This window comes from Atractosteus spatula, chromosome 4, assembly GCF_055471065.1.
Source record: "Atractosteus spatula isolate fAtrSpa1 chromosome 4, fAtrSpa1.hap1, whole genome shotgun sequence".
NCBI classification, from domain to species: domain Eukaryota; kingdom Metazoa; phylum Chordata; class Actinopteri; order Semionotiformes; family Lepisosteidae; genus Atractosteus; species Atractosteus spatula.
The window spans coordinates 6,627,246-6,652,631 of NC_142709.1; the positions used below are offsets into that span (position 1 = coordinate 6,627,246).

General features: G+C 37.3%; 1 protein-coding gene across 9 annotated transcripts in view; it reads left to right on the forward strand.

Moving 5' to 3' along the window:
* Nucleotides 1-25,386, forward strand: part of LOC148835741 (target of Nesh-SH3-like) — a 45,681-nt gene that overhangs the window by 13,007 nt on the left and 7,288 nt on the right. Inside the window, exons 3-21 of one of the 9 annotated variants that reach the window (XM_088915000.1) lie at nucleotides 1,682-1,750; nucleotides 3,620-3,752; nucleotides 5,248-5,280; nucleotides 6,285-6,472; nucleotides 7,399-7,508; nucleotides 8,396-8,441; nucleotides 10,022-10,102; nucleotides 10,735-10,809; nucleotides 13,147-13,374; nucleotides 14,519-14,593; nucleotides 16,040-16,225; nucleotides 16,989-17,045; nucleotides 19,271-19,357; nucleotides 21,566-21,661; nucleotides 22,778-22,846; nucleotides 23,082-23,195; nucleotides 23,598-23,687; nucleotides 23,780-23,992; nucleotides 24,651-24,759. In XM_088915000.1, coding sequence (XP_088771126.1) covers nucleotides 1,682-1,750; nucleotides 3,620-3,752; nucleotides 5,248-5,280; nucleotides 6,285-6,472; nucleotides 7,399-7,508; nucleotides 8,396-8,441; nucleotides 10,022-10,102; nucleotides 10,735-10,809; nucleotides 13,147-13,374; nucleotides 14,519-14,593; nucleotides 16,040-16,225; nucleotides 16,989-17,045; nucleotides 19,271-19,357; nucleotides 21,566-21,661; nucleotides 22,778-22,846; nucleotides 23,082-23,195; nucleotides 23,598-23,687; nucleotides 23,780-23,992; nucleotides 24,651-24,759 — 2,059 coding nt within the window. The remainder of the gene's footprint in view (nucleotides 1-1,681; nucleotides 1,751-3,619; nucleotides 3,753-5,247; nucleotides 5,281-6,284; nucleotides 6,473-7,398; nucleotides 7,509-8,395; nucleotides 8,442-10,021; nucleotides 10,103-10,734; nucleotides 10,810-13,146; nucleotides 13,375-14,518; nucleotides 14,594-16,039; nucleotides 16,226-16,988; nucleotides 17,046-19,270; nucleotides 19,358-21,565; nucleotides 21,662-22,777; nucleotides 22,847-23,081; nucleotides 23,196-23,597; nucleotides 23,688-23,779; nucleotides 23,993-24,650; nucleotides 24,760-25,386) is intronic. The other 8 variants (XM_088915001.1, XM_088915004.1, XM_088915003.1 and 5 more) reach the window with 8 other exon arrangements.

Sequence of the window (25,386 nt, forward strand, 5' to 3'; positions counted from 1 at the left end):
CACAGTTGGGTATCTTTACAATTGATCGGGGCTAGATAGGGTTAGATTAATAATGGGTTTTAAGGTATTAAGAAATGAGAAGATGAAAGGATTAGAGATTGGACTTTCTGTGCCACCAACGACACTAGATTTTTTCAAGTTTTGTATTTAATTTGGAAACAGTGATGTCATAAATATAAAGGATATAAAAACTTAGTATTTAATACTGCTTTACTGTACTCCTTCCCAAAACTCTCTGTCTTTCTGAACTAATACCAGTTCCCATTTCACTCATGTAGGAACATCTGTGACTCGGCTCCTTTGGTTTTCCAAAGAAAATCCTTTGGAACGATTCGTTTTGCAAGGCTTTCCTCTACCCACCCTTCTCTGAAATGTGTTGGATGTGAAAAAAGTTAATTTTCATGACTCAGTTGTTTGGGACAGAGGCTTTTGACACAAAATAGCAAAACAGAAAAGCTGCCAAGAGTCCTTGTAAACAGCCACATTATCTCTATGGAAATCTTTAGTATTGTTAAATCATATCAAAGTTCTAGCATGAATCATAAGAAAACACTGGAAATACTGAAGGTCTGTTGGGTAGCTGTTTGTTGCTTAGGTACACAGCTAGTATTCTAGAGCTTATGATAAACTAACATCAAATACTGGCTTTTAGTTAATTCATTTCGGTTTTACTATCAAAGGTTCTATTATCTATCCATTTTGAGAGGGCGGCTCCTTTCTGCAGGCCTGTCTCTCACACAAATTCCAGAGCAGGGAAACCTCTATAGAGAACACAGTCTGCTGACATCAACTCAGTAATGAGAATCAAATATCCAGCGTGTTCTGCACATTAACTTTCATCATGTCATCTTTTTTAATTGCTCACCCACCCAGTTCGGAGTTGCGATTTGTTTTAAGTTCTGACTCACCGGGCAGCAGCTCCCACGGTGCCTGGGAGACACCCCCATTCCCCGAGCCACTCGCTGTTCGACACATCGCAGACGTCTCAACGCCTTCTGGGAGAGGTGGCGCCCACCGCAGGAGCAGGACATCGGTCGCCGATGGCTCTGCAATCCTGCAGGCACCTGGCAATCCCAGGGGTGGCCGCCAGCTGGAAGGCTGACATAACCCTGTCTGTCTAATCACAGCCCTGCCCTCGTGGTGCTCTGCCACTCATGTGGAGTGACTTGGGGAGCTCTGGTCAGAGTCAGCTAGTCATAGAGCTCACCCGTACAATGTACGATGATACCTTATTTTTTTCTGTTATTTCCACAAGAATCAGTTTCACACTTCAAATCATCACTTGTTTCAGATGCTAAGTTTTCATACAGTATGTTGCAACATGGGCTATGATGCTTAAATTCTCATAAAACTGTTTCATAGTGCAATATATATATATGTATTTAATCATTTTTTCATGTGTGCTTTCTGTAAAATATGCTTCATTACTAGGACTTGCCTTCAGGGATTAAAGACTGTTGCAAAACACATTTTCAGCTATTATTTTTAATTTTATTGCCAGTTCTATGGTCAGCTGTCCTTGGAAACTGAGAGAGACTCTCTACAGCATTGTGCTGGCTCCTATTTGTTTCCCCACCCTCATCAATGAGCCAGATTATTCCAGTTTTCTTCTCACTTTTCCATTAAAAATACTCTTCTCTGTGTGTTAACCAGTGGTTAACAACTGGTTTTGTTCATTTAGATGCTGAACCCAAGTATCTGATAGCAGTGCAGCCGATCCCAGCCAATGACGTGAAGAAGCAATGCACAGGTAAAATGACTGCCATACTATTGCACTGACATCCTCACCTTCATATCTCAATAGAAAAATGACTGTTTCCTTAAATGGATTTCATGTAAATAAATACAAAAATATTCTGCTTCTTGAACTGATTGTGCTGAGTGTGTGCTGAAAATGGAAATGGAAACCTTATACAGTACGTGAAACACTTTGCATTCAACTTCGGGGGCCCATGAAAAGAATTCGAACTGGCATTGTGCCGTAACAAAACTCACAGCAACCTATTATGTCAATTTGAAGGACTATTATCATGGCAATACTCCAGCATATTCCATGTATAAATTATGATGTTATCCTTATTATACTGTGTTAAGTATTATGCAGATTAAAAGGGGTTAATGTCAATTAGAGAATGACAAAAGGGTTTTATACTTACTTCTAAAAACTGTTTACTGTAAAACCTTCCCACTGCCCGTCAACAACTTTCAAATGCTCTGCACTGGATATCCTCTCTTTTGATGTCGTGAGGTGGAGCTTTTCAAACAGGCCATTCAGAGGTTTATCAGGGGCTCTGTGTTTTCACATCCCTGGTCCTATTCCATATGCTGCATATGGAAAGCACGTGTGTGGTGTGAGAAGAATGAGCTGTTGTTATTGTCCTTGGCGTGTTTTGGAATTTTCTCTAAGAAGTTAGAGACATTTCAAGCAATACACAGTCATCTTTGCCAAGGCATTAATCAGTTAGTGGGCTTCAGAAAGGAAATGCACATTATTTTTCATACTGACCAATTTACTTTCAATAATATTTCCTGAATTGATAATAAATAGAAATTCAAAATGCCAGTAACAGCAGCTGAGTACACTATAACTACTTTATGGTAGCGTTGTGACTAAATGATTTCTAAACTAGTGCTGTGAGCACAGTGATCAACACTACTCAAAGGATGTTATTAAAGTAATTACCAGCAGCTACAACCTATTATAAATTATTCTAGCACATTGTCGGTATTTTCAAGGCTTTGCCTTTTTTTTTTTTAGCAAAGCTCAATGTAATGTGGTTCACAACACAATGTGATTTCAAAGCCTAAATTTCCCCTTCTGAGATTCAAGGGTGAAACAGGGCTCATTGTGTTAAAGCTCATGTGGATGGTGGGCCTGTGTCTGTCTGATACCCACAGACTTACTGGCAGGAGTCACTGTGGTAAGAGAAGGATCCTCCCACAGACCCTTTTCAATCCAGTCCCTCTAGTGATCAAAAGTGACTCCCTGTCACTCTGCTTGAGAGACATAGATGGCTGGATTCAAGCCTGCAGTCTTCAGTCTGTTGAACTCACCTGGAAAGAGCCACTTATCTAATTTACTATTTAATTAATCATAGTACACCTTTGTCTATTTTGTTGATTAGTGGTTTTCCTGCTTCTTGGTTATTTTCTCTCTATAGCAATTTACTGTATACAATTCTTTGTCTACACAGTTCTACGGGTTTCAGAAACTTTGTGCCACACAGATCTACCACATCTCTTACGTTAAATCATCATTGGGCCTGGATGACATGCTGGTGCTGGCATTCTTTTAACTGTGCACACTTGCTCAAGCTACTCAAGCTGTTTGCTGTGTGACCGGGGTGCATGTCTTATCACAGGAGAGGAAGGTGGGGATTGTCAGCACATTGTTGAAACAAGAAATTAAATCCAGTTCCATGGCGGGGTTCACAGAAACCCCCTCTTAACGCCAGTGGTGTGGCTGCCGCACTGGAATATCGTGCTCGTGAAATTGTTCTCTAATGACCAAAGCCACGTATGTCCATGCATCGTCTTGGCATCTTCAGAACCAAAACGAAATTCACCAAAGCAGAATTATAAACAACCAAAAAAAAAAAAACACTCTATGTTTATACAGGCCAAGTCAACCTTGAGAAACCCCTTCATCTTGTCATCGGCTCTGTGACACCCACGTCCGTCTTGCTGTCTTGGGGAATGTTCTTGAAAATGCCTTATGAAGGAAGCATAATGAATGACTGCCTGGAAGATGGGTAAGCTACAAGTATTCTCTGAAATATTACCACGTGAAGCTATTGCTGTAGCACGTAAGACATCATGCCTGAGCAGTAAATAGTAGTAATCTATGCTTCTCTTCCCATCAGAGCAATGCAGTCACATCTAACAAAGGTGTGCAGTAGCAATAAAAATAGAGTCAGTAGCAAAGGTTCATGTAATATTTTTTGTTTCTGGAGTCCACCTGCAGTACAAGGAACACAAGAAACCATGCAAGATACTTCCACTCACTCAACAAATGCCAACATTGGACTTTTAAGCACTTTGTGCTCAACAGAAAATTTACTAAATGGACATGTGAAAAAATATGAAAGCACCAGCAAGACATGCCTTTGTCTTTGTGCTGTAATAACCTAAAGACAAGAATTAAACATAAAAAATTAATAAATAGCGTTTTATAAATGTTGCATGCCTGATCTTAATATTCTGATCCACCTGCCTGGTACTCCCACATTATTACAGTGTCTTCTTAGTTTCCTGTGCAAGGTAACAGATAGAAGGATTTGCTCCGTGCAAACAGCTTGCTTCCATTCCCAGTAGTTACGGCCTTGGCGATATCCTATTGGATCGCAGTTCTGCTGTTATTTATTCCTTTATAATCCAAACTGTGATTTATAGTTCTTCTTTTTCATGGTGCCTGTCCAGTGAGAGAGGAGAAAGAATGTGCAGATATGTCAGGTATATTTCCAAGACTGACATAAGACCTTTGTGATTATGTCTTAACACCTATTTAGCACTCCACTGTGCATAACAGTGGAGAAATGCATTTGCACAAATATATAATTGTTTGTTCTTAGTTGCTATAAGTTAACAAATGTATGGCTCTTTCACTCTTAATTTGCTGCTACAGTCCTTCATTCTTTTACTGTATACATCTTCCAAGTATCAATCTTATAGTACTGCATATGGAGTTTAATAAAAAAAGGGGGCTGGATCAGTTAGCACTAAAACTATTCTTCTTTATCATCTTGGTAAAAATATTTCTTTAAACATAGGAAATACATTCTCAGTATATTTTTTGTGATCTTGCATTAGATGCTTTGCAGGTGTCTGATTTAGCACAATTTGTTGAGCCCCATCAATCTCAGTTCTGTAGAACAATGTTGCTACGTGTTGCTACGTGTTGCTTCATGGCTCTAGGAGACGAGCTGTGATTTAGCACAGTATTTTCATTTCCCTCCAAGGTGTTTTAGAGGAGAGGTGGGATTTGAGAAGGATATGAAAACCAGCTCTCAGACAGAAATACTAGAGCTGTCTGATCACGCTGGGACTCATATCAATTACAGAACAGAATTAGAATCTAGAATAAGATAAGACAAGACTAAATCCAGCATACTGGGATCTCTCACAAATCTTATTTCTGTTCTCTCATGCCTGTTGTTATACTATGCTGTATAACAGAAGTATTTTTGGAATACAAACTATTTTATGCTTGCTACCTGAATATATATTTTTATTTTTTTTATATTTCAGAATTCAAGAGTGGATACTCTTGTACATTTTAAGGTACTTCAAAATTAAATATTGGAAACCATCAGCAGGGTGAAATATCTGACATTAAGATGGAAATATAGAAATGAATTGGACACAATTACGCAACAGAAAATCCAGTCCACATCAGAAAAAAGGTCCAGACTGTCAGGCAAGCTTGCAATTGACAGTTTTGTATATTTTAGGAACTTTACAATTAGGCAAACACATGACACTCTTGTCAATGTCTATGTGTGTCTTTTATTCTAGTGTAAGTTAATTAATAATACATTTAAAAAAAAATCTTTGCATTTGAAAAGGCAAGGCAAAACAACAGCCCTACTGTCAAGGTAGCAGCTCATGTTAGATTTTAATGAGCCCCAGTGTGATCAGACAGCTATATTTTTTGTGATCTTACACTAGATGCTTTGCAGGTGTCTGATTTAGCACCAGTTGTTGAGCCCCATCAATCTCAGTTCTGTAGAACAATGTTGCTATGTGTTGCTACATGTTGCTTCATGGCTGTAGGGGACAAGCTGCGATTTAGCACAGTATTTTCATTTCCCTCCAAGGTGTTTTAGAGCAATGATGCTGGCACGTAGCTAATACAGAGGTACACCCACTAAAGCGTCCGGTGGGGGCGCTACAGTATTTATTCTGCAGAACGCAGTTATGCCCCATTTTATATGCTACATTTTTAACTTTTTTTACACTGAATAAACATAAGCATACTGTACATACAACAAATATAATAATGTAGTTAATATAAATGGAATAAAGGAACGAGTAAAGGTTTATTCCATGCTAAAAAGAGAAGAAAAGAAGCACAGTGTTTCGACCGTGGGGCCTTCTTCAGGTCTCATTTTTGTCTGAATTCCAGTTCTGCAGTGTTCGCATCCAGAAATTAACATAAAATATTAAGTTAGCTGGAATAAAAATAGATAACCCATAAATATACTGAAGTATTGTTCTGATCTATAGGTGGTCCTATTAAAATAAAAAAAATAAGTAAACCAAACCTTTTTTTTTATATATTTCAGACACTACACTGTGAGGTACAGGCCAAAACACCATAACAAGAAGTGGACCTACCAGACCTGCCCCACCAGAGACACTGTCATTGACAGACTGAGGCCCAACACCCCTTATGAGTTTGGTGTAAGGCCCAGCAAGAACAAACAAGATGGAGTGTGGAGCAGGCCAGTTGTTTATTCAACAAATGGGAAAGGTAATGAACCACTCATCGTATATTTTACGGCAGCGCATTGCTGCCGCCAAGGTAAAAAAAATCCTCACCCTTATCTCATAATTACGAGATAACTTTCTCGCCCCGAATTATCTCACTGTTACGAGATGGTAATTCTCGTGTACTTTATGTGATCATGCAATTGCACAATTGTCATATAGTACCGATATCAAGTACTGAAGGTAGCTACGTCAGCATGCGTAGGCTGCAAAGGAAAAAGTTAAAGGTTTATTCCATGCTGAAAAAGAGAGAAAAAAAGAAACAGCCCTCACAACCAAAGCGTTGTGTTTCTTTTCTTCTCTTTTCAGCGTGAAATAACAAATTCTGCAGCACTGGACATTGACACGATCATTAAACCGAAAGTGGCAGCCAAGTTCGCGGTAGCTTCTACATGCATTCAGTGCACAACGTAACAGGATGAACACTGACATAAGCATTGCTATTTCATAAATACGAGATAAGGGGGCACATTTTTTTCCCTTGGTGGCAGCAATGCGCTTCCATAATATTTAACATATTGTATGATAATAGCAAAACTTTATCAAGAAAAGCCCTTTCCCAGAAAACACAATAATTAAACTTTTAACCTTTTAACACACACTTTTCTGCTTGAATCTGGGGACAAATGGCTTTATGTTTTTTACTGTCTCATTTGTTCTCTTGTTTCATGCTACAATTTCATCTATTCATTCTCATTGCCACTTGAATCACTTTGTACTCAAGTACAAATTACTATCAGTGGATTTTGTTAATAGCTTTGTAACTGATATATACAGTAGTTATTTTAAAATTTCTGATATGTTAGTTATGTTTAGGCCCTTCATACTGTGACTTTTTTGTTGCATTATCTGACAATATATGATGTTATGTACTTATCGTGTGTACTGCATATGTATGCAAAATTATAGATGGACCCAGGAAACCAAATGGACCCATGAAACCAAATGGACACATGAAACCAAATGGACCCATGATGAACCCCAGAAAAGAAGAGAAGCCTCAAACTGATAAGCTTTTGGTAAGTACTTCTGGTAGCTCTTAAGTTACTTGCAGAGATGCACACAGTCATTGAAAACTGACAAGTCACGTGAAAAGCAGCCATAACATTTGTAAAGCTGGATGGATCCAGCACTTTCAAGGTGGAGCTCAATGAAGGAGATGAGCGCATATTCCTACAGGAAATCTGAGTAAGGAAAATCTTTATCCTCCCCTGTTTAACAAGGCAAAAGAATTTAAAAAAAAACATGTTTTGAGCCACTGAAGGTGGGTGGGACAAATTAGGACGGTCAGCATTTGCTTGTACAGGTCTCCAAGATGTCTCTACACCTCTCCAGAGAGTAAGAATACCAAGTACAAACACAAAATAAATCACCTTGCTATTCAGTTTACTGGCTTGCTATGGAATGGCACTGTTTTCATTCCTCTGCAGTCATAACTTTATTACCACTTCACCTTTCACGTTTGATATTCCTGTTACCCACGGCAGTGTCACTGGACTTGGCAAGACACAGGAGAGAAACAAGATATCGATTCTGCCCGATATGACAAACAGTAAATTCAGTGCCCAATTTTCCATGATTTCATTCTGACACCTTCCTTATACAGTAACTCCACAGAAACTCTTGATCCTCCTGAGAAAACATTAAACTATTGAGAACCCAAGCGAGGATCCAAAGAGACTTTTTGAGAAGGCACTGCCTAAATATAACTTTTTGTTTCCAGCAACTGTAATAATACTGAGTTGCACTTGTACTGTACATATGAAAATGATTGTTTTGTTCTCTCTGCTTTGGCTGCTCAGTTATAATTACATTTAAAACTGCTACAGATCATGCTAAATGAGACAAATCCTTAGAGAGGTATTTAAAAGTATTTTTTATTTTTAATATTCTTGCTTTTTTTCAGAAGCCGGTGATTCCATCAGTCAAAGATCCATTACCGCCCAAAATCAGTAAGTATTTACTTTCACGAGAAACAAATATTTTGGAATTGTTCATTTTGGGTCTAATAAATGAACTGAGTTATCCAAATGGATAACTGCTTTCTCAATTGCAGGTCGACCTCAGCTGATCTGACTTGATCTTTAAACCCACCAAGCATTTTGCTTTAATCTTCACCTACTGCAATACTTACTATAAAATTCTCCACTCCTTAAATATCCTTCAAGATAACTGCATATTTTAAGCAATGAAAACTGATATTTAAGATTAAAGTTACTATCAGAACACTCTTTTCTCCATTACTGAAAGTATATTAGCAGGACAAAAGAAAAACACAAATTGGGCAGTTATAACTGTTGTTTATTTATAGCTGTACTCTGCAACCGTTAGAAGATAACTGACTTAAAAACACAGTCTCTGTTGGTGCTCCTAATAAATGAGCATATTATAATGAAATAAGTCCCTCACATTAGCTCATAGGATACAGCTGCTAAACAGCTTCATGGAAGTTCTTAACTGAAGATCAGGAGGGGTGACAACAAGCCTTTCGATCCAGCTGTTCTAAATCGTAATCATTCCCCATGTCATTTCTTGAAGCTATATACAGTATTTAATAGTCAAATCCCTTTTTGTTCCACCTTTCGCCTCACTCAAGCCTCCTCTGCCCCATCTCCAGCTCCCCCTTGTTTAACTGCTCACCCTGCAGGGGGGTCCCAGCCTCCTCGTCCTGATGTGGACCTCATGCTGGTGGGATGATGGCAATTTATAGTGAAGCCAATGACCAGCTCACTGCATCTTGTCCCTGTAGCCCCTAGTGGAGTACGAGTGAATGACACAGTAATAGTAATAAAGCAGGAATGAGGTTAACACTACACAGAACAATTTCTATTTTCTTCACACGGATTTGTGTGTTTCAGTAAATTACAGGGTATAGGACCCATTGCAGTAATATGTACATACTATATAATGTAGCACTCTTATTATTAAGTCAATCTTTCAAACTTTCTCTGAAAGGTAACTCATGACATACAGTAGGCAACATCCGACTGTCTTAGTAAAGCTCCACTGAATAGAGCCAACATGTGTTGGAAGTAGTGCTTTTTGCTGTAGTTTCTTTAAACAATGGAGCCATGTTCATAACTAAAAGGTTTTTAAACTCGCTGAAGAATGTGTTTTTATGTTTCAGGCTTTAACATGTAAGGCTATGAATGCTGTCTGAGTTTTGCCTTAGTGTTACTAATTATTTTGCTGCAGCTGAGCCATAATATCACAATGAGCTTAGATTCATGGCCAGTCCTGCTGTTGCTACTTCATGGTTGTGGCTACATGGAAGGAGCCATTTCCATCCAGACCAGGAATATGTAGAACTTCAGCCCAGATATTTGGATAGGGAATAACCAAGAACACTATAATATAACCAACTTTTCTTTACATGAGGATTTGTAAAGAAAAATAAGTCTAAGTTGAAGTAAAATCACAGACACTCCAGACTTACATGAACTGTGATCAATCAATCTTATGTTGTGGTATGGGGAGCTCATTGTGACTTTCGTGAAATGCAGTTAATATAATCTGTTGACTTTTCCTCCAGCGGTTCATGACAAGACCCAACCACCAGTGTTTCCCCATACAAATCATCCTGGCTCTCCTTCAACAACCAGGAGACCTCTTGGTAATTGTCCTTTTTTCTGCTAACATTCTGGTTCTCTTTGTTGTTCCACAGCTTTAACTCACATTATCTTCTATGCAGCTGCTATTAGGTGGATGTAATTACTGTATATGCAATGACTGGAAACTACTTACACAAACGCAAAGCACTTTACTCCGTATAAGACATCATCTCTGCTGCAGCTGTGGGAAAAAAAAACACATTCTTTGAATTTTCACTGGGAAAAATGCATTTGTCCCAATGTGTAACAGCCTGGTAAGATGCTTTGTAAAACATTTCAGCTGTGCTTTTGATAAGTCACAGTATTCTTTTTGTTTCAAATTTTAAAATGATTCACAATGCCGCTATATGGCAGCTCATATATCAGCAGCTCTCTCTACTGTGGTTAAATATAATACATGATGCCTGGACTTGCTTTACAGTGTGAAAGAGTTTTGTTCCTACATGGGATATCTTACATGGCATATCACTGGAGAGCAATTGGAGATCAATAACTCACAGCACTGCTCATTGTTTCCATATGATCCTCTGTGTTTTTACACTGTCATTGCTCCAGCTGCCTCAGATGTTTTTTTTTCGGTCTACGATATTTGTAATCTTTTTAAGAAGTTTTGAAACCTTATTATTTTCTGCAGCATCACACAGAAAGCAGCCGGACACACCCACAGACCCATCATCCAAGTTACTTCACAGGACACAGGGTACACTGGGTAACAGTGACAGACAATTCTTATTTTTTTCTTATCACGCAGCTTACTTGCCATTGGTCCAAGCTTGGCTACATAAAAACTGTTGCTTTATTGGAGGAGTCTAAGTATGTAGCTGTTTTGGAGTGCATGATGCTAGCTGGCATGTCTTGAGTCTCTTTAAAGTCACGAGCCAACACCACTGTGAGACAGATGACTCCCGGAGAAACAGATGTGTAAGTCTGTCTGGGCAGTGGAAAGACTTTGTTGCCCAGTCCAAGGTTTGCGCATGGTTTCTTCTTTTTGCTGTGTCCTGTTTGAATTTCAGCTGCTGGTATGCCCTGGAAAAATGACACTCAGCGCTCTGAAGAGATATTGCCCGTTCACGCTCTGCACACAATATCTATTCATCCATTCCTGTCTTTGTTGTGCTGTGTGTGTCTTTGTTTGTGGTTTGTGTTTCATTCACTTATCTTTTTGTCTGTCTCTTCTGGTTGTCTCTCTGACCAAACATTTCTTCCCTTTCCTGATGTCTTTAACGGTGTCCACTCCTTGAGCTGTGTTGGCGATTACTCTCCTTTGTTAAAAGTCCTCCTACTTCATATGATTCAGAGCCACTATAGTATCCCACTAAGAACAAGGCACTATCTTTAAGCCAATGCCAAATGGGCCTGAAACCAGGACTAAGTTAGTGGACTTTGGCTAAATTCATTGGAAAATCATTAATTTAGGCATGATTCACCCAGTATAATTTACTTAAAGGTATTATTCATGTTGCTTAGTTTTCTCAAGGGTTATTTTTAAAATTCAAATGAAGTTAATGGTCTCTAAAATGTCTGTCCAGGATTCCAGCAAGTGAACTAAGCAGCTTCCTGAAAATTAAAACCTTCTTTTAATGTAGTATTTATGCTTTGACTTAATTCAGGATATAATGAGCTCCTCCATAGATGATATGTAATGGATGTACTGTGTAAGGATACAGTAGGTATCCTGGTATGTGAGACCAGTAATGTAAATACCCGTTCAAAAAAAATTGCTTTACCACTGAATCAACAGTAGAATTCCAAATCAAGTTCAATGGTATTAATATCTTAATAATCTTAATATCTTAATATCAGTGCCTTTCGGTAACAAGGGACTGCAATACAGATTTTTTAAAATGTATTTATTATTAGATTATTGTTTATTTTCATGTGTCCTTACAAGTCAACTTTCTGCTCAGATGTAAACTCATTTGTGTGCCATGCTATTCCATATTTTATGTACTTCTTTCATCTTTTTCTTCAGATTATTTTCCTTCTTTTTATTTTTAAGATTTTATTTCAAGGTTGTGCTTTCAGCAGATGTTTAACCAAGCTTTATTTGCACATTTTGGGTTCATCCAGACTGCATGTGCAGTGTCTGATACATAACTGCATGCTGGGAAAGTCCAATTCATTTTTATCTTTTAAGGAAAAATGTGCTGATCTACCCTTACATCATCAATTTGCCTCCATAGTAATTTTAATAAATCAATTTCACTTTCTGTAAATGACCAAACCAGATGGGTATGTAGTTCATCAGCATTTTTGACCATATTATATGACCAGATTTACACACAAGCACTGGTCTTTCCATCATTTTGTGATATATTTTTAAAAAGGTCTAGAAATAGTGTTTTTAAGAACCTTCATTAGTATCTTACTCTGAGTTTAAGCAAACTTTAAATAAATTCTTACACAGTGTTGTGAGAATTTAGTTACATTTCCTTGTAAATGATTTGCATCAACTATTAAAACAATGGCAGATGATACTTTTTATATCTTAGAGGTTGATCTGTCTAAACTTTTAAGTTCAGTGAATGATAATGCCTATAGCATCAGAAAAACATGATGAAAAGGAATTACTATTTGTCTAGTCATTGCTTAATTAGCTGACATTAGTCATGGCCTTTAAAACTGAAAAAGCAATAAGTTATGCCACAGTATAAAATGATTGATCACAATCTATCAAAGTCTTTGTATAAATAATTGGCTTCATTGTTTTTCCCTCATTACAGTACAAACTATAGATGTTGCATTCCACTAGTACTCACATCAGGCATGAAGATGGTTTTAATTTTGTCTCTAATTCTTCCTGCAGAGGAAAAGAGCATCTTTTGAAAATAATTCATCTTACAAACTTGTTTGCCTATTATCCTCTTAAAACTGTGTACTGACAAATGTCCAAATCAAAGCATTGAACGAATAAAAAAAATGAGTTCAGTAATAATTTAGAATTAATTGCAAACTTTCTTCTGGTTCCCTACTTAAAGGAAATCCACTGATGAAACACTATGGATACCATGAAGGTCACTTGAATAAAATTTCTTTTTTCATCCAGGTATAGCAAACAGTTTTACAAAAGTGCCGTCCTCATCTGCTGATGTGCCAGACACCACTACCCAATTCATTCCTTCCAAAACCCTCACTACATCTGCCACTCCAGTTGTAATTCCTTCTGTAAATGATGAAAAGCATCAAGGGCAAGCTCAACCCAGAGCAGATACTCCAACCACAAGACCACAGATTTCCTCAACTAAAACAACTGAAAGACATCAGATTTCTCTGGGTAACTGAGATTCTTTCAACTTTTTTTATTTCCTTCAAAGGCATCAGGGCCTTAGCCAACGCCGCAGTAGTTGAAGTGCTCAGTGGCGTTTTCTTCTTCTCGAGCAATGCTTAATCCTTTTGCCTTTGTAAGCTGTACTTTCCTGTCAGTGCCAAGCTCGGCAACTGAAAGGATCCAGCCTACAGGGACAAGAAAGGGGCAACAGTGATAAGTTTTTGCATGAAATTTAATTTCAGTAACTGTTGTGTTCTATGACAGGTTTTGTAATTTTCCCAAAACATTTGATAGTTCTGAAGTATTTAGAGACTTGATAGCTCCAGCGCTTAAGTTATTGTTGGCTGTAGTGATCCTTCATTTGGTCTATAGAAAGCAGCTGTTCACTTCTTTTCAGCTACGGCCAATTATGTTTTTAGATTTCTGCAATTCAAGTCGCTTTGTTATAGGCAAAATGTAGGAAAATGAATAGCATCTAATCAATTGTAAGATAATTAGTAAAGTAATCAGTAAAAAAAGATTTTTGTGAATAATGTGATTTAAGTTAATATTTACTGTAGTTCATATTCTTTCCTTCTAGTTCATGGAAATTTTAGAATATCTTGCTGCTGATAGCTGATGACAAATAAATTGTGGCCAAGAGCAATTTGCTCTGTCTAAAAAACAAATATGGGATTGTGATTAATTACAAGGTTCAAATACATGAGCCGTGTTTGTTGGGATTGAATAGTTATAAATCTGCATCATGTGGTTATTTATAGATACGGTACCATGATTCATATCATGTTGAATCAGTTCGAATGAAAGCCAGGAGCATTCAATAATTTGGGGACTTGGTCCGACTAGGTGTCTCCCTGAAAAAAAATTACATTTCTACCATTAATTTTAACAATATTCAACAATGTTTAATGCAACATTTTCATTGATTCTTAATTGATTTTTCCCCTAATGACACAATGGTGCTTTTGTCACAATTCATTAATCATGCTGAAGTATTAATGACCATATACATGTACAGTACATAGAGTATAAATGTTAAAAATGTCAATGAACTGAATTTATTCAAATACTCCGCATTTTCTAAAGTTTACTTTGGTGTTTCTATGTAGCCCAGGCTGCCTATGTAAATGTGTTCTTTTTTCTTCTACAGCTAAAGGTGAAACATATCAAGGACACTTTGTATCCAAACCATCCATTGCTACTCTCAGACCAAATGTTATCTGGGGTAATGGTTGTTTTGCTTTTATATTCACTTCATTTTAATTCCTTTTTTTATTCAGGCTTTAGGTCATGCTCCTGCAGCTCCACTGCTTTCCAGCTTGTTCAATTGCTAGCCTTCACCATTTGTTTTGCTTTTTAGATTCACATTTTTCTATTTTCCTATCACATAAATCAAATTCTCTCTGGAACAATTTTGCACTTCATTGCAACTCAAAAGCCCTGATGTGAAAAGGTGAATGTTTTCAAACTCTGAACTAGCTTCAGTCTTGTGCTTGTGGACTGGTTTGGCTTCATCAGCTCTTGCAACTGAGATCTCTGTTTGTTTGAAGTTAGGCTTTTGTTCAAGTATGTTATCTGACATAATCACAACTAAGTCTGCAGCACACAAGCCCACAGTGTGAAACGTCAAACATTATAGCCCTCAGTTTTTACAAATACAAAATAAGTCAATAGCACTTTTGAACCAAAATAGCTCAGTTTTCAAACTTAATTAGCATTTACGCTAATTATAAAATTAAATTAAAATCAATGTGACCTAGCCTCACAGTGTTGGGATCCCAGATTCAAATTCAGGACATGAGGTGCTATCTATTTGTGCAGAGTTTCTATATTCTCCCCGTGTTCATGTGGGTTTCCTTCAGGTACTCCAGGGTCCTCCAACAGTCCAGAAACATACTGGTAAGGTTAACTGGCTTCTGGAAAAATTGCTCCTAGGTGTGAGTGTGTCTGCGTCTGCCCTGTAAAGGACTGGCATCCTGTCTTGTGCCCATTGCTTGCCGGGATAGACTCCGGCTCCTCCACAACCTTGAACTGGAAGAAATGGTTAGAAAATAGATGAATGGATGAGATCAAATGTTCAATTCATCCATAAAAGAATACAGCAAAAACTAGCAAGTATTAATGGTCATTTATTTTAAACCCAAAACTGTGTATGTTATTAAGTTTTGATAAGTTTCAAGATACACCATCTATTCACTTACTGTATAAAATATACAGAATGCTAAGCTTAAGCATAATCTGACATTTTTCCTCTGTTGTCAATGAGAATGAGCTGATCAAAGTCTTTCTTTTACTTTTCTGTTCTTTCACTTGGGGGCTCACAGTTATGAGTCTCTGTTCCTCCTAGGACTTCTTTTGTCATAAGTATTCTGGAAAAGGAAAACTGCCATCTAGTCTTCAGCCTATTCAAAATAACGCAAATATTGAAAGCAAGTTACTTCTTCATCCAAAGGAGTATGCTTTAACGTCGTAGCAAAACTGTGTTGAACACAATCACGCCATCGTGTTTTTTTCTTCACAGCTAACACGACATCAATGGTCATGCTACATCTCACTGCTGTATGCCTTCTAACCCAACGGGATCATTCGTCTGTGCGACGAAAATGGTGCTTTTATCAGGAAAACTATAAGAAGCTCTAACCAAGCCTGATTTTGTTTTTCATTTGTTTAGATAGAAGAAATCCCTTCCGTAACTTCACAACCCCGACGGCAAATCCCTCAGGCCCCTCAATCCACCAGCCATATAGAAAACCTTCAATGAGAACTTTTTTTAATTCATCTAACGGATTAACACGCCCTGGACATGTCCCACCCAGGCCAATTAATATTGCTCAAGCGACAGAGAACCGTCGCCACGGTAATGGAATCTATTTTCTGTTTACAGTGGTTTCCAACTCTTCCCAAACTTTTCAGGTAGTCAGCTTTTTTAAGAGGGCTTCTGAAATGCAAGTCCTCCCAGGAATTTTGCTTTGTATATTGACACTGGCTTTTTCCGTTGCAGGACTAATGCAATTTCAGATCACTAATCAGTGGCTAAATGATGTGATAATTTGGTTTGGCCTGTTCACTTACTTGGCAGCTCCAACTTGCTGTCAAGTCCTCTTCTACAAGATCTGAAATCTTGTTTGTTTTTTTTCCCTGCTTGATTATTTCTCTGATCTACATTAGATTACAAGCATTATTTATGATAAGGTTCTTTTAGAAACACACTTTTCCCAGTCTTTACATAAAAAAAAACAAAAACCATAAAAAATATATCTGCAAGCCACAATAATCAAGTCACTTAAGTGTGGTTTGCTCATAGCGAGCCTTCGGTCTTAAATTGAATTTGAGTCTGACATGTTTTCAAGAGTTCCATGGAGTTTTTGAAGATCCTTCTGAGGAAAGTATTTTTGTGATGTGGCTGCAATGAATTTTTGTAACTTAAATCTTACACTTTCAGAGCTGTTTTGTTGGTCCAGTATGATACAAACTATTACCATTGATTTTAAAGTTTAACAATTTAAAGATTTTAGATAATTCTCATGGGTTTTTTTTTTCCACAGAAATACAACCATAGAAAAAAAATATCTATTCGTTGTCAATGGCTGCTAACAAGACAAGTTTTTTTTTCCCCACAGTAAATGGAGAACAACATAAGGGAACTGTGCGGCCCAAGTGGCAACAAAGCAGCATAGGTAAAAGAGATGATTACTACTTTCTGCTGAGTTTTTTTTTTCACCTTAACCTGCTGTACAGCATTCTCCATTCCATTTCAGCTCCAGCCCAGGCTAACCTGAGTCATACGCCTACTGTATGTTGCCTTTCATTTGTGTTTTGTCTGTTCGCCAGTCTGTTCTGTTGATGTCAAAGTATCTGCATGCAAGCTTTGCAGATCAGATGCTGTTGTTGCCTTGACAAAAGCGAGTCTCAAAGCAGCAAGCGCCTCTTTTCAGTCATTTTAAAGTAGAGTTCAGTTGCACAGTATTTTGCTGCTGGTTGTCTGTGGTGGGGGCTTTCAAAAAACACACACAGGTCTGGGGGACTGTGCGCATGGATATTTGCTGCATGTTAAAGTCTGATTATGTCATCCACATCAAGCATGTGATGTGAAAGCCACAGCCTTTTGTGCTAAGCTGGCTTGGGTTCATATCATTCTTGCTCATAATCAGTTTGTGATTTGTCTCAGTCCTGCAGGGTAAAGGATGTGTTCTAGATTATTTTAGTTATTATTTATTATTGTATACAGTATCTAATTCTTGATTTTTGTACTTATACTTGCATTATACTTCATAACAACAGAGTTAAAGAAACAAAAAAGTTTTCAACAAAAGTAATGGAAGAATTTAACATCTATCATGATGATTCATAGAAAGCTGAACAGAACTGCCAGAAACTACAGAGAACACCGATAGATAAAAACGTCTTTTACTGTATATATTACTTACACAAACATTGGATGCCCAGTGGTTTTGCACTAAGAACCTAGTGGGTTTATAGTCCAGAAGTCCAGATGTGAATCAGCATATTGGATGTTTATTGGTTTCATGAACATGGATTCAGGAAGAAGCGACATGCTTTTTCAAAACTCCACATTTTCAAAGTTCTCTAACTGTAGGTGCCACTTTTCACAGGATTTCGTCTCTTAGTGGCTACCTCATCCTTTGGAATAGAGATGAGTACAGGGCGGACCAGGCAATGTTCTATCAGAATGTTGTGGTTTTCAGCTTCTTCCCCACAGAAGGCCCACTGTAGCCACTCTGGAATGGTTCCGGGACTGATTAGCTCACAGCTGGCCATGTTCCAATGCCTTGGAAATAGCAGCAATACACATGCAGTCCCACAAAGATTCAGAAACCTTCAGTTTAGCTTCACAAAGAAATGTAGGACCAATTCTCATTTTATGCTACTGAACTAAAAGTTGAGAGAATTCAATTTTCTTAGTTGACCTTGAATAAACACGTAGCATTAACCAATTGTGTTGTTTAGACAGTACGTTACAAAACAGTTGTAATTCAGATAGACGCAAATTCAATATTAGGAAATACATTTCTGATTAAAGCACTATCACATGAAAAGATAAATGTTGGTGCTTAAATAGTCAATGATATTGCTACCTTCCACCTCCATCAGTGTTGTACACTTCCTTTAAAATACAATAACATTGTTTGTTAAACTATGTGATTTGACAGTCTGTTGAAAAGTCACTCATCCAAGAAAATGGTACCCTAGTTACGATTTCTGGTCAACTGCATCATTGCAAGGGTGTGTAGAGTATACTTAAATATTTAAACAACAACACAGACAAATATTAATATCTAATACCAATATAACAGGTCAGCAGGTGTACTTCACATGAGCAATTATTTGTCAGCATAGTAAAAACAATGGAAAGAAATAACATTATTGAACACAGGGGGTATTTATGTCAAATGCACTCACAATTGCCATTCAGATTAAGTTTTGAAATGTTCCATGAGGCTCTACGTAGATTTTATTTTGGGCTGAACTAAAATACAAAAATATCTTCAGGTTAAGCTTTGTATACCACTGATGAATTTTCATGTCTGCACTAGGATGGGTGTAACCTAAGGAGAATCCCATAAAATGCTGCCCTCTAGCTACTGTATATGAAACCAGTTTGCGTCAGTTTTTACCTTACTTCATCTTGGCAATTTAAAAGTATTTGGAGCCCCAAACTACCTTCTCTGTGCTCTAATGTGTGTTTTTTTGCAGTGATAAAAGGATTGGTGTTTACAATATCTTCAAGCGCTGTGCCTGAACAGATTTTAATACAACTGATGCTGTACTGTACATCTTTCAGGGCTGAACATCAATGTTATGATTCCTGAGAAAGTGTCTTTAGAAAGGAGTCGTCTTAATAATGTTCTACCTCATTTTAACTGAAGTGCTTTTTCTACAGCTAACAACTCATTGTTGGAGGATATAGCACCTGCAATCCCTGATCATTATGAATGGTCAGAGTCGACACTGGGTAACAATTTCTCTGGTAATGGCATGACTGTTGAACATTTTTTGTTTTGCTCTCCACGCAAGGCTGGCTCGTCACTGTAAAACAACAGCAACTACAGCGCCATAATCTGATTAAAACTGCATGAGACTGAATGCTCCATTGAGACTCCAGTCACATATCATTTTCAATAAGAACACTTGTATTTTCTTGTCTATTTACCAAAGGCATTGTCCGGGCCTTTGCAAGGTACTTTCAGTTGGAAAGTACATTGTCTCATCATCTGAGCTTATTTTGGCTTGTTTCTTTTGTGTGAGTTATTAAGCTTTGCATTTCATGTTTTGTGCAAAATGGTTGATTTCTTGTCAATTAAAGAACAAAGTACTGTACCAACAATTATGAAAGCTTTTGAGGCTACTTTTGGAACTTTACAACTATTTATTTTTGACTGGGTGGTTTTCATTTTTTTGGGCCTATTTGCTTTTTGCTCACATGCGAGTATTAAAAATACAAAAGCTAGTGAACTCTAACCGCACCACAAATTAAAGGGTGCCAGTATTTAGAATTCTCTCATACTATATGAAAAACACTGCACTGTCCAGAATATTTAGCCTTAAAAAGGGTTCAGAGTTTCAAAAATATTAAGAAAATTTAATTAAGGCTAGGCTAAAGACAATCCTTCCGCTGTTAAATTTTATAATTGCAATCTGCTTACTGCTTGGTAAATTCTAGTTTGTTCCAACTTGTAGTGTTATTCCAATAAAATGATTGGATCAAAAGTGGGTTTCAGTGGAAAGTAATACATTGAAACTATATTTTTAGTGTACATTTTAATTAAGTTAATTACGTAGCTTCACATTTTACACACAAAATAGAGAGAGACAGTTTTATTAGAATATTATGGTACAAACATCATGTTAAGCCACTGAAATAATCTGCATATACTTTTATTTGTGTATGAAATTTAATTTTTTTTTTAGTTTGCATTCCTGACTTAAGAATTCAAGATTTTTACAAATATTTGAGTTTTCACTTCTTTACTTAAGGATTTTTTTTATATTAAGGTCATTAAAAAGTGTTCTTTACCCTTTGCATTTTGCTTATTATAAACTAAACACAACAAAACATTTTACCTGAGATTTTCTCAGGTGATGAAACTTAACTATATGAAGAAAATTAATTCATTTACAGTGCAAATCCCATTTTCTATTTCAACTTTCTCAAATAATAAATACAGCCAGAGTTGTTCATTAAAAACAATATGATTCCTGCATAATTTGTGAGGTAAAAGACATTTTTGTTAAACACTTCAGATTGTTGAACTGAAATAAATAACAATGACACAGCAATTAGACTTTAAAGAACTGTTTTTGGAGCTGCAACAATAGGTTGATTGTGATGTATTTGGCATTGCTGTAACACAAACCAATTCCTAGCAGGTTTTTAGTTCTTTTTTACATTGAGGAATGTATTTTTTCACCATAATCCATTCTAATATAAAATGATTTACACAAAGGTTTCTTATTTTTTTCCTTTAGGAATATTGCTTCCAGCTTCTAGTGCTTTGGTCTAATTGGTCTTCAGTGCTATTGGTCTCTAGGAATTGGAGTAGCCTCTGTTCATCATTCATCTGGTTATTTTTCTTTGCCTCTGACAGGCACTTGAATGCACAATTTCAAATGTAATCTTCTGTTCTGGGATTTGCAGAAAGGCATGTTTGTTCCTCTCTGAAAGATATTTTATGTGGTGGGTCAAGACTGTATTAAGACTGCCTCACTGCTGGAGGTGAAACAGGAAATTCTAAATGTCTCTTCTGTGCAGTGCTCTGTCAGTGGTGGAAAAAAAAAACATTTCTAACCCCTTGCATGATGTGTGTCATTTTTTTAACAGGGACTGCGAGGCAGCATTCCATTAATTGTGCATTTTTGTCCCTTTTCTCCTCTGGATACACTAAAAACATTTGATTCTATTTTTAGTGCTGACATGTTTTTCATGGCATAGCAATTAATGGACATTACAGTGTCATTGGTTGTTAGTTCTTTATACATAATATTCATAGAAGCTTTTCTGTTTGACACCATAAAGACTTGAATTGTACTTTGAATTAAAACCTATGGTACACCAGTACTGTAACATAACTCTCACTGTAATTTCCTTTGTAGGTTTAAGTATCCCACATGTGCAAAAGGAAAAGAAAGTTATCCCAGGATTTAAAAAGTATGTCTATTCTCTTATTTTGCCTAATAGGAGATCGGTCTTCAAATCCTGGCAGTGGTAGTCACCCTGGGAGTTTTGGTAATGGTTCCGTAAAACCTGGCACTGTTCCTAAGCCTCATCAGACAGGTATATAGCTAAAAAGATAAGGATGTCTCTTTTTGTCCTTCATATTGAATGGGGGTATTTCTAGAACCCAGAGCTAATTAAAAGCCACAATTGGCAATAAAAAATGAATTTGCACAACTTTAGATCAATGCACTAAAGTGATTTCTGGGACCAATTCTTTTGTTTAGCAGAGCCATGAGGCCTGGAACAACAAGCCAATAACTGCATCACTACATACTGCACAACTGTAGAAACAATGTGTTCATATTAACTGCAGGCAACAGAAACATACTGTATATATGCCAAAGAAGTTAACATCTGCTTTCTGGTTATTTAACAACGCTTACTGCCACAAGACAAGCAGTTTCAAGTTTTTGGATGTTGAACAGGACAAATAACTGTTGCCTTCATTACCCATATAAACTGTTGGCAGTATATTTTTGTTATTTCCAATAAAGTGTGTATTTTCTCTTTTAGGTGTAACTATGCCATAATGCTTTTCTTTTTTATTCTTCCTTCAAGTTACAGATATTTTGATTTCCTTTTTATAAACACAGCTTCCAGTATAATGCTCCTGCTCCAGCTAAAAACAATAGTTAAACATTTATAAAGGATTTGTTTTTAAAGTATTTGCAGTAACAAAGCTTGCTGTAATATGTGAAATTCTCTTGGTTTCACAGGACAAACCACTAACACTTTATGTTAATAGGTAGTCTGTAAGTCATTTGTTCTACGGTGTACAAACCCAGTAAAAAGGTTAGGTACTCATTACCTTTAGTCATTAATAATACCCACATTTTTAATTAAGGCCTGCATTACAAATGGAGTGTATTAGTCATTCACTAGGACTCAACAAGCAGCATTTCAGTAATAAAGCTTGTACTGTAACCTGTAACCCTAAATGTAAGTGCTACTGACAAATATCAATTAATGCAACCCTGAAAGTCTTGCATGAACTAAGAATATGGGAGTTATTTTGGCTGTTTTATTGTATACGAACATGCTCATTTGTTTAAAAGGAAAAATCATAAAATACAGGTCATTCTGGAAAGGGTAATCATTTTTTTTATTGCCAATGAGCAAGGATTGACTAAATACTGCCTCATTCAAAGTTTTTTTTTACATTGTCTTTCACAGTAATTCCCAGACAGGGATCCTCATCCCAAATCACCACTAACACAGTAGTGGACAAGACTGGTAAGAAAGGTAGGATAGATATTTCATTTTTAGGTTCAGCTCATCCTCTGACCTTACAATAAGCTTTGGGAAAGTTGTGTTTAAAATGCCTACCATACAAGACAAAAAGGCAAAGTAACTGCAACTGCAAGCTATTTATAAGACATTATCACGACTCTGAAGCTAGAACAATAAATGCGTGTGGTCTTGACCATTAATTGTAATTATATTTTTAAAAAAAAACAAATTTCTTCTTGTGTTAAAGATTCAAGAAAGCCAAATGACAAAATTCTGAAGGTAGTCATACCTTCGGTGACTCCAAAGCCTAACAAACAAGAAAGGAGACAAACAACCACAACAAGTCCTCCCACAATGAATGGTAAGAACTGAATGCACTTAGAGAATATGGTTAGAGAATCCCAGGGAATGTGGCTTTGGCACTGGCTATTTTCATGTGCTAGGGTGGAAAAATGAGCTCCATTCACTTTGCAAATCTCTGAAGAGCCAGTGTTCAAGGGTAGGTAGGCAGCAATGGTGTGAGACCATCATAACCTGCTCTTAAGGAATCGCAGGATTCTAAGCAATGATACTTGAGTCAATTTCTAATTTTTCAGTTCTGGTTGCTGTGATGCAAATTGCAGTCATTACAATAATGATTTAATTAGTGTTGCAATTAATTTACTGTAAGTCTAAATTGCTTGCCAAAAACAGGAATCCCATTAGAGAATATGATTGAAACATTCTGTAATTTTATGGAATGACCCCAACCTCCTTCTTACAGCCTCCAGGTTTGACATTGGCGTCAACTCTTCAGTCTTTAGCTCAGTTCCTTTGTCAGATGTGGATGCAATGGGACAAAGGCGCTTTACAGGTACAGTGTCCAAATCCCACTTAGCCCCACGCAGTCCCTTTTGTATTTACAGAGTACTAACACAGTTTCTCCTTGTTCCTTTCTGCCTTCAGCCCCTCATGTTGTATATAAAGTGGATAAGAAGCCAGATGAGCCTTGTTCCATCACAAACTCCCTCAGCCATTTTCCTGAGGAAGAAGTTAGTGACCAAAATGCCACTGCTGCTCCCAAAAATCCTCCTACAAACCTGACTGTGGTGACTGTGGAGGGCTGCCCTTCCTTCATCATCTTGGACTGGGAAAAGCCCGACAATGACACATCCACAGGTTGGTGGTGGAAGATGCAGCTGGTGCACAGCTGATTTAAGAGCAGGCAAACCGTATCAACTTACGCTGGTATTCATTTCCAGAGGGTGGAGTTAGGGTTAGAAAGTACAGTAAATCAGGTTCCCAAAGGGAGGCTACTAGGCTCATCTAGTCTGTTTGGTAGCTAAAAACCAATTGATCCAAGGGTTTGATCCATCTCTTTCTTGAATAGTATCAGCTTCAACATACTGATTTGTCCTTCACTCCTACAACCCCTTGATTAAGGGACTTCCTGTCCGTGGCTTTAAACTCACTACCTATACAGGTCCCACTTGTGTCCTCCGGGTGTGTTTCACAGGTGATTCTAAATGTTGTCCGGCAGGGCTGACTTTGTCAGTGCCTTTGTGGGTCTGGAATACTGGGATAATTCTCCCTCCTAGTTGTCTTTGTTAAAGACAATAAAGGTTCAGGTCTTACATGTGAAGTTTCAATCACATTCCTGCAGATACTGTACACCCATCTATTGTCTGTAAGCTTTCTTCTTAAAAGTAAACCATATAGCTGCATGAAAAATGAGCACAAACATCGATTTCAGGGGCCAAAATAGCTTCAAGCAGCATCTTCTTGAAATTGCTCTATCCAGACAAACATTTAAAACTTCTCTCCTTTTTCGATGCAGAATATCAAGTAACCACAAAACAAATAAATAGCTCTGGAGTTCAAGATGAATCGGTTCTGACGACCAACCAGACCCACTCTGCTGTGGAAAATCTGCAACCCAACAGCAGGTACAATACTTGAACAGAAAGGAATGGAGATTAAGAAAAGTGGCCTGTTACAGGACGATTGCTCACTCCATGTGCATGACCAACTGGCAATCATTAAAAAGGAAAAAAAAATACTGTTTCAACACATCTTAGTACTTTCAGTCCATTAAATCAGGCAAAGAAGGTAGCAGCCAGTGGCATAGGTAACTAAAATCCATACTGTGAAGACCAATGTGTAAAAAGGACTCTGTCCAGATTACGCACAATTATTGAAAAAAATGTCTGCATGCCTTAGTTTTGCTGGGAAGTGGATCATTTGAACTGCTTAATTTGAACTTAACTATTTGTAGTAAACAACTTAGTCAAGCATTTTTTCAGTGCGATACGGTTCTAAACGTTAATACAGTGGTTTTCTATTTCTTTCAGTAAAATGTTTCTTTGAATCATATCTTTAGGAAGAGGCATATCTGTAGGAAGGAGGACAGTTGCAAGCACGATATCTAACACTTCCACTCAAGTAACCTCAAATGTGTTTTTAATTTTCAATATTACATCAAAGCCACCAGTCATATTTTCAGTAATTCCATTAGGACACAAAGCTCTCAATTACTGTAATTTGACAGGGAGTTTCCCCATGATCACAATTTC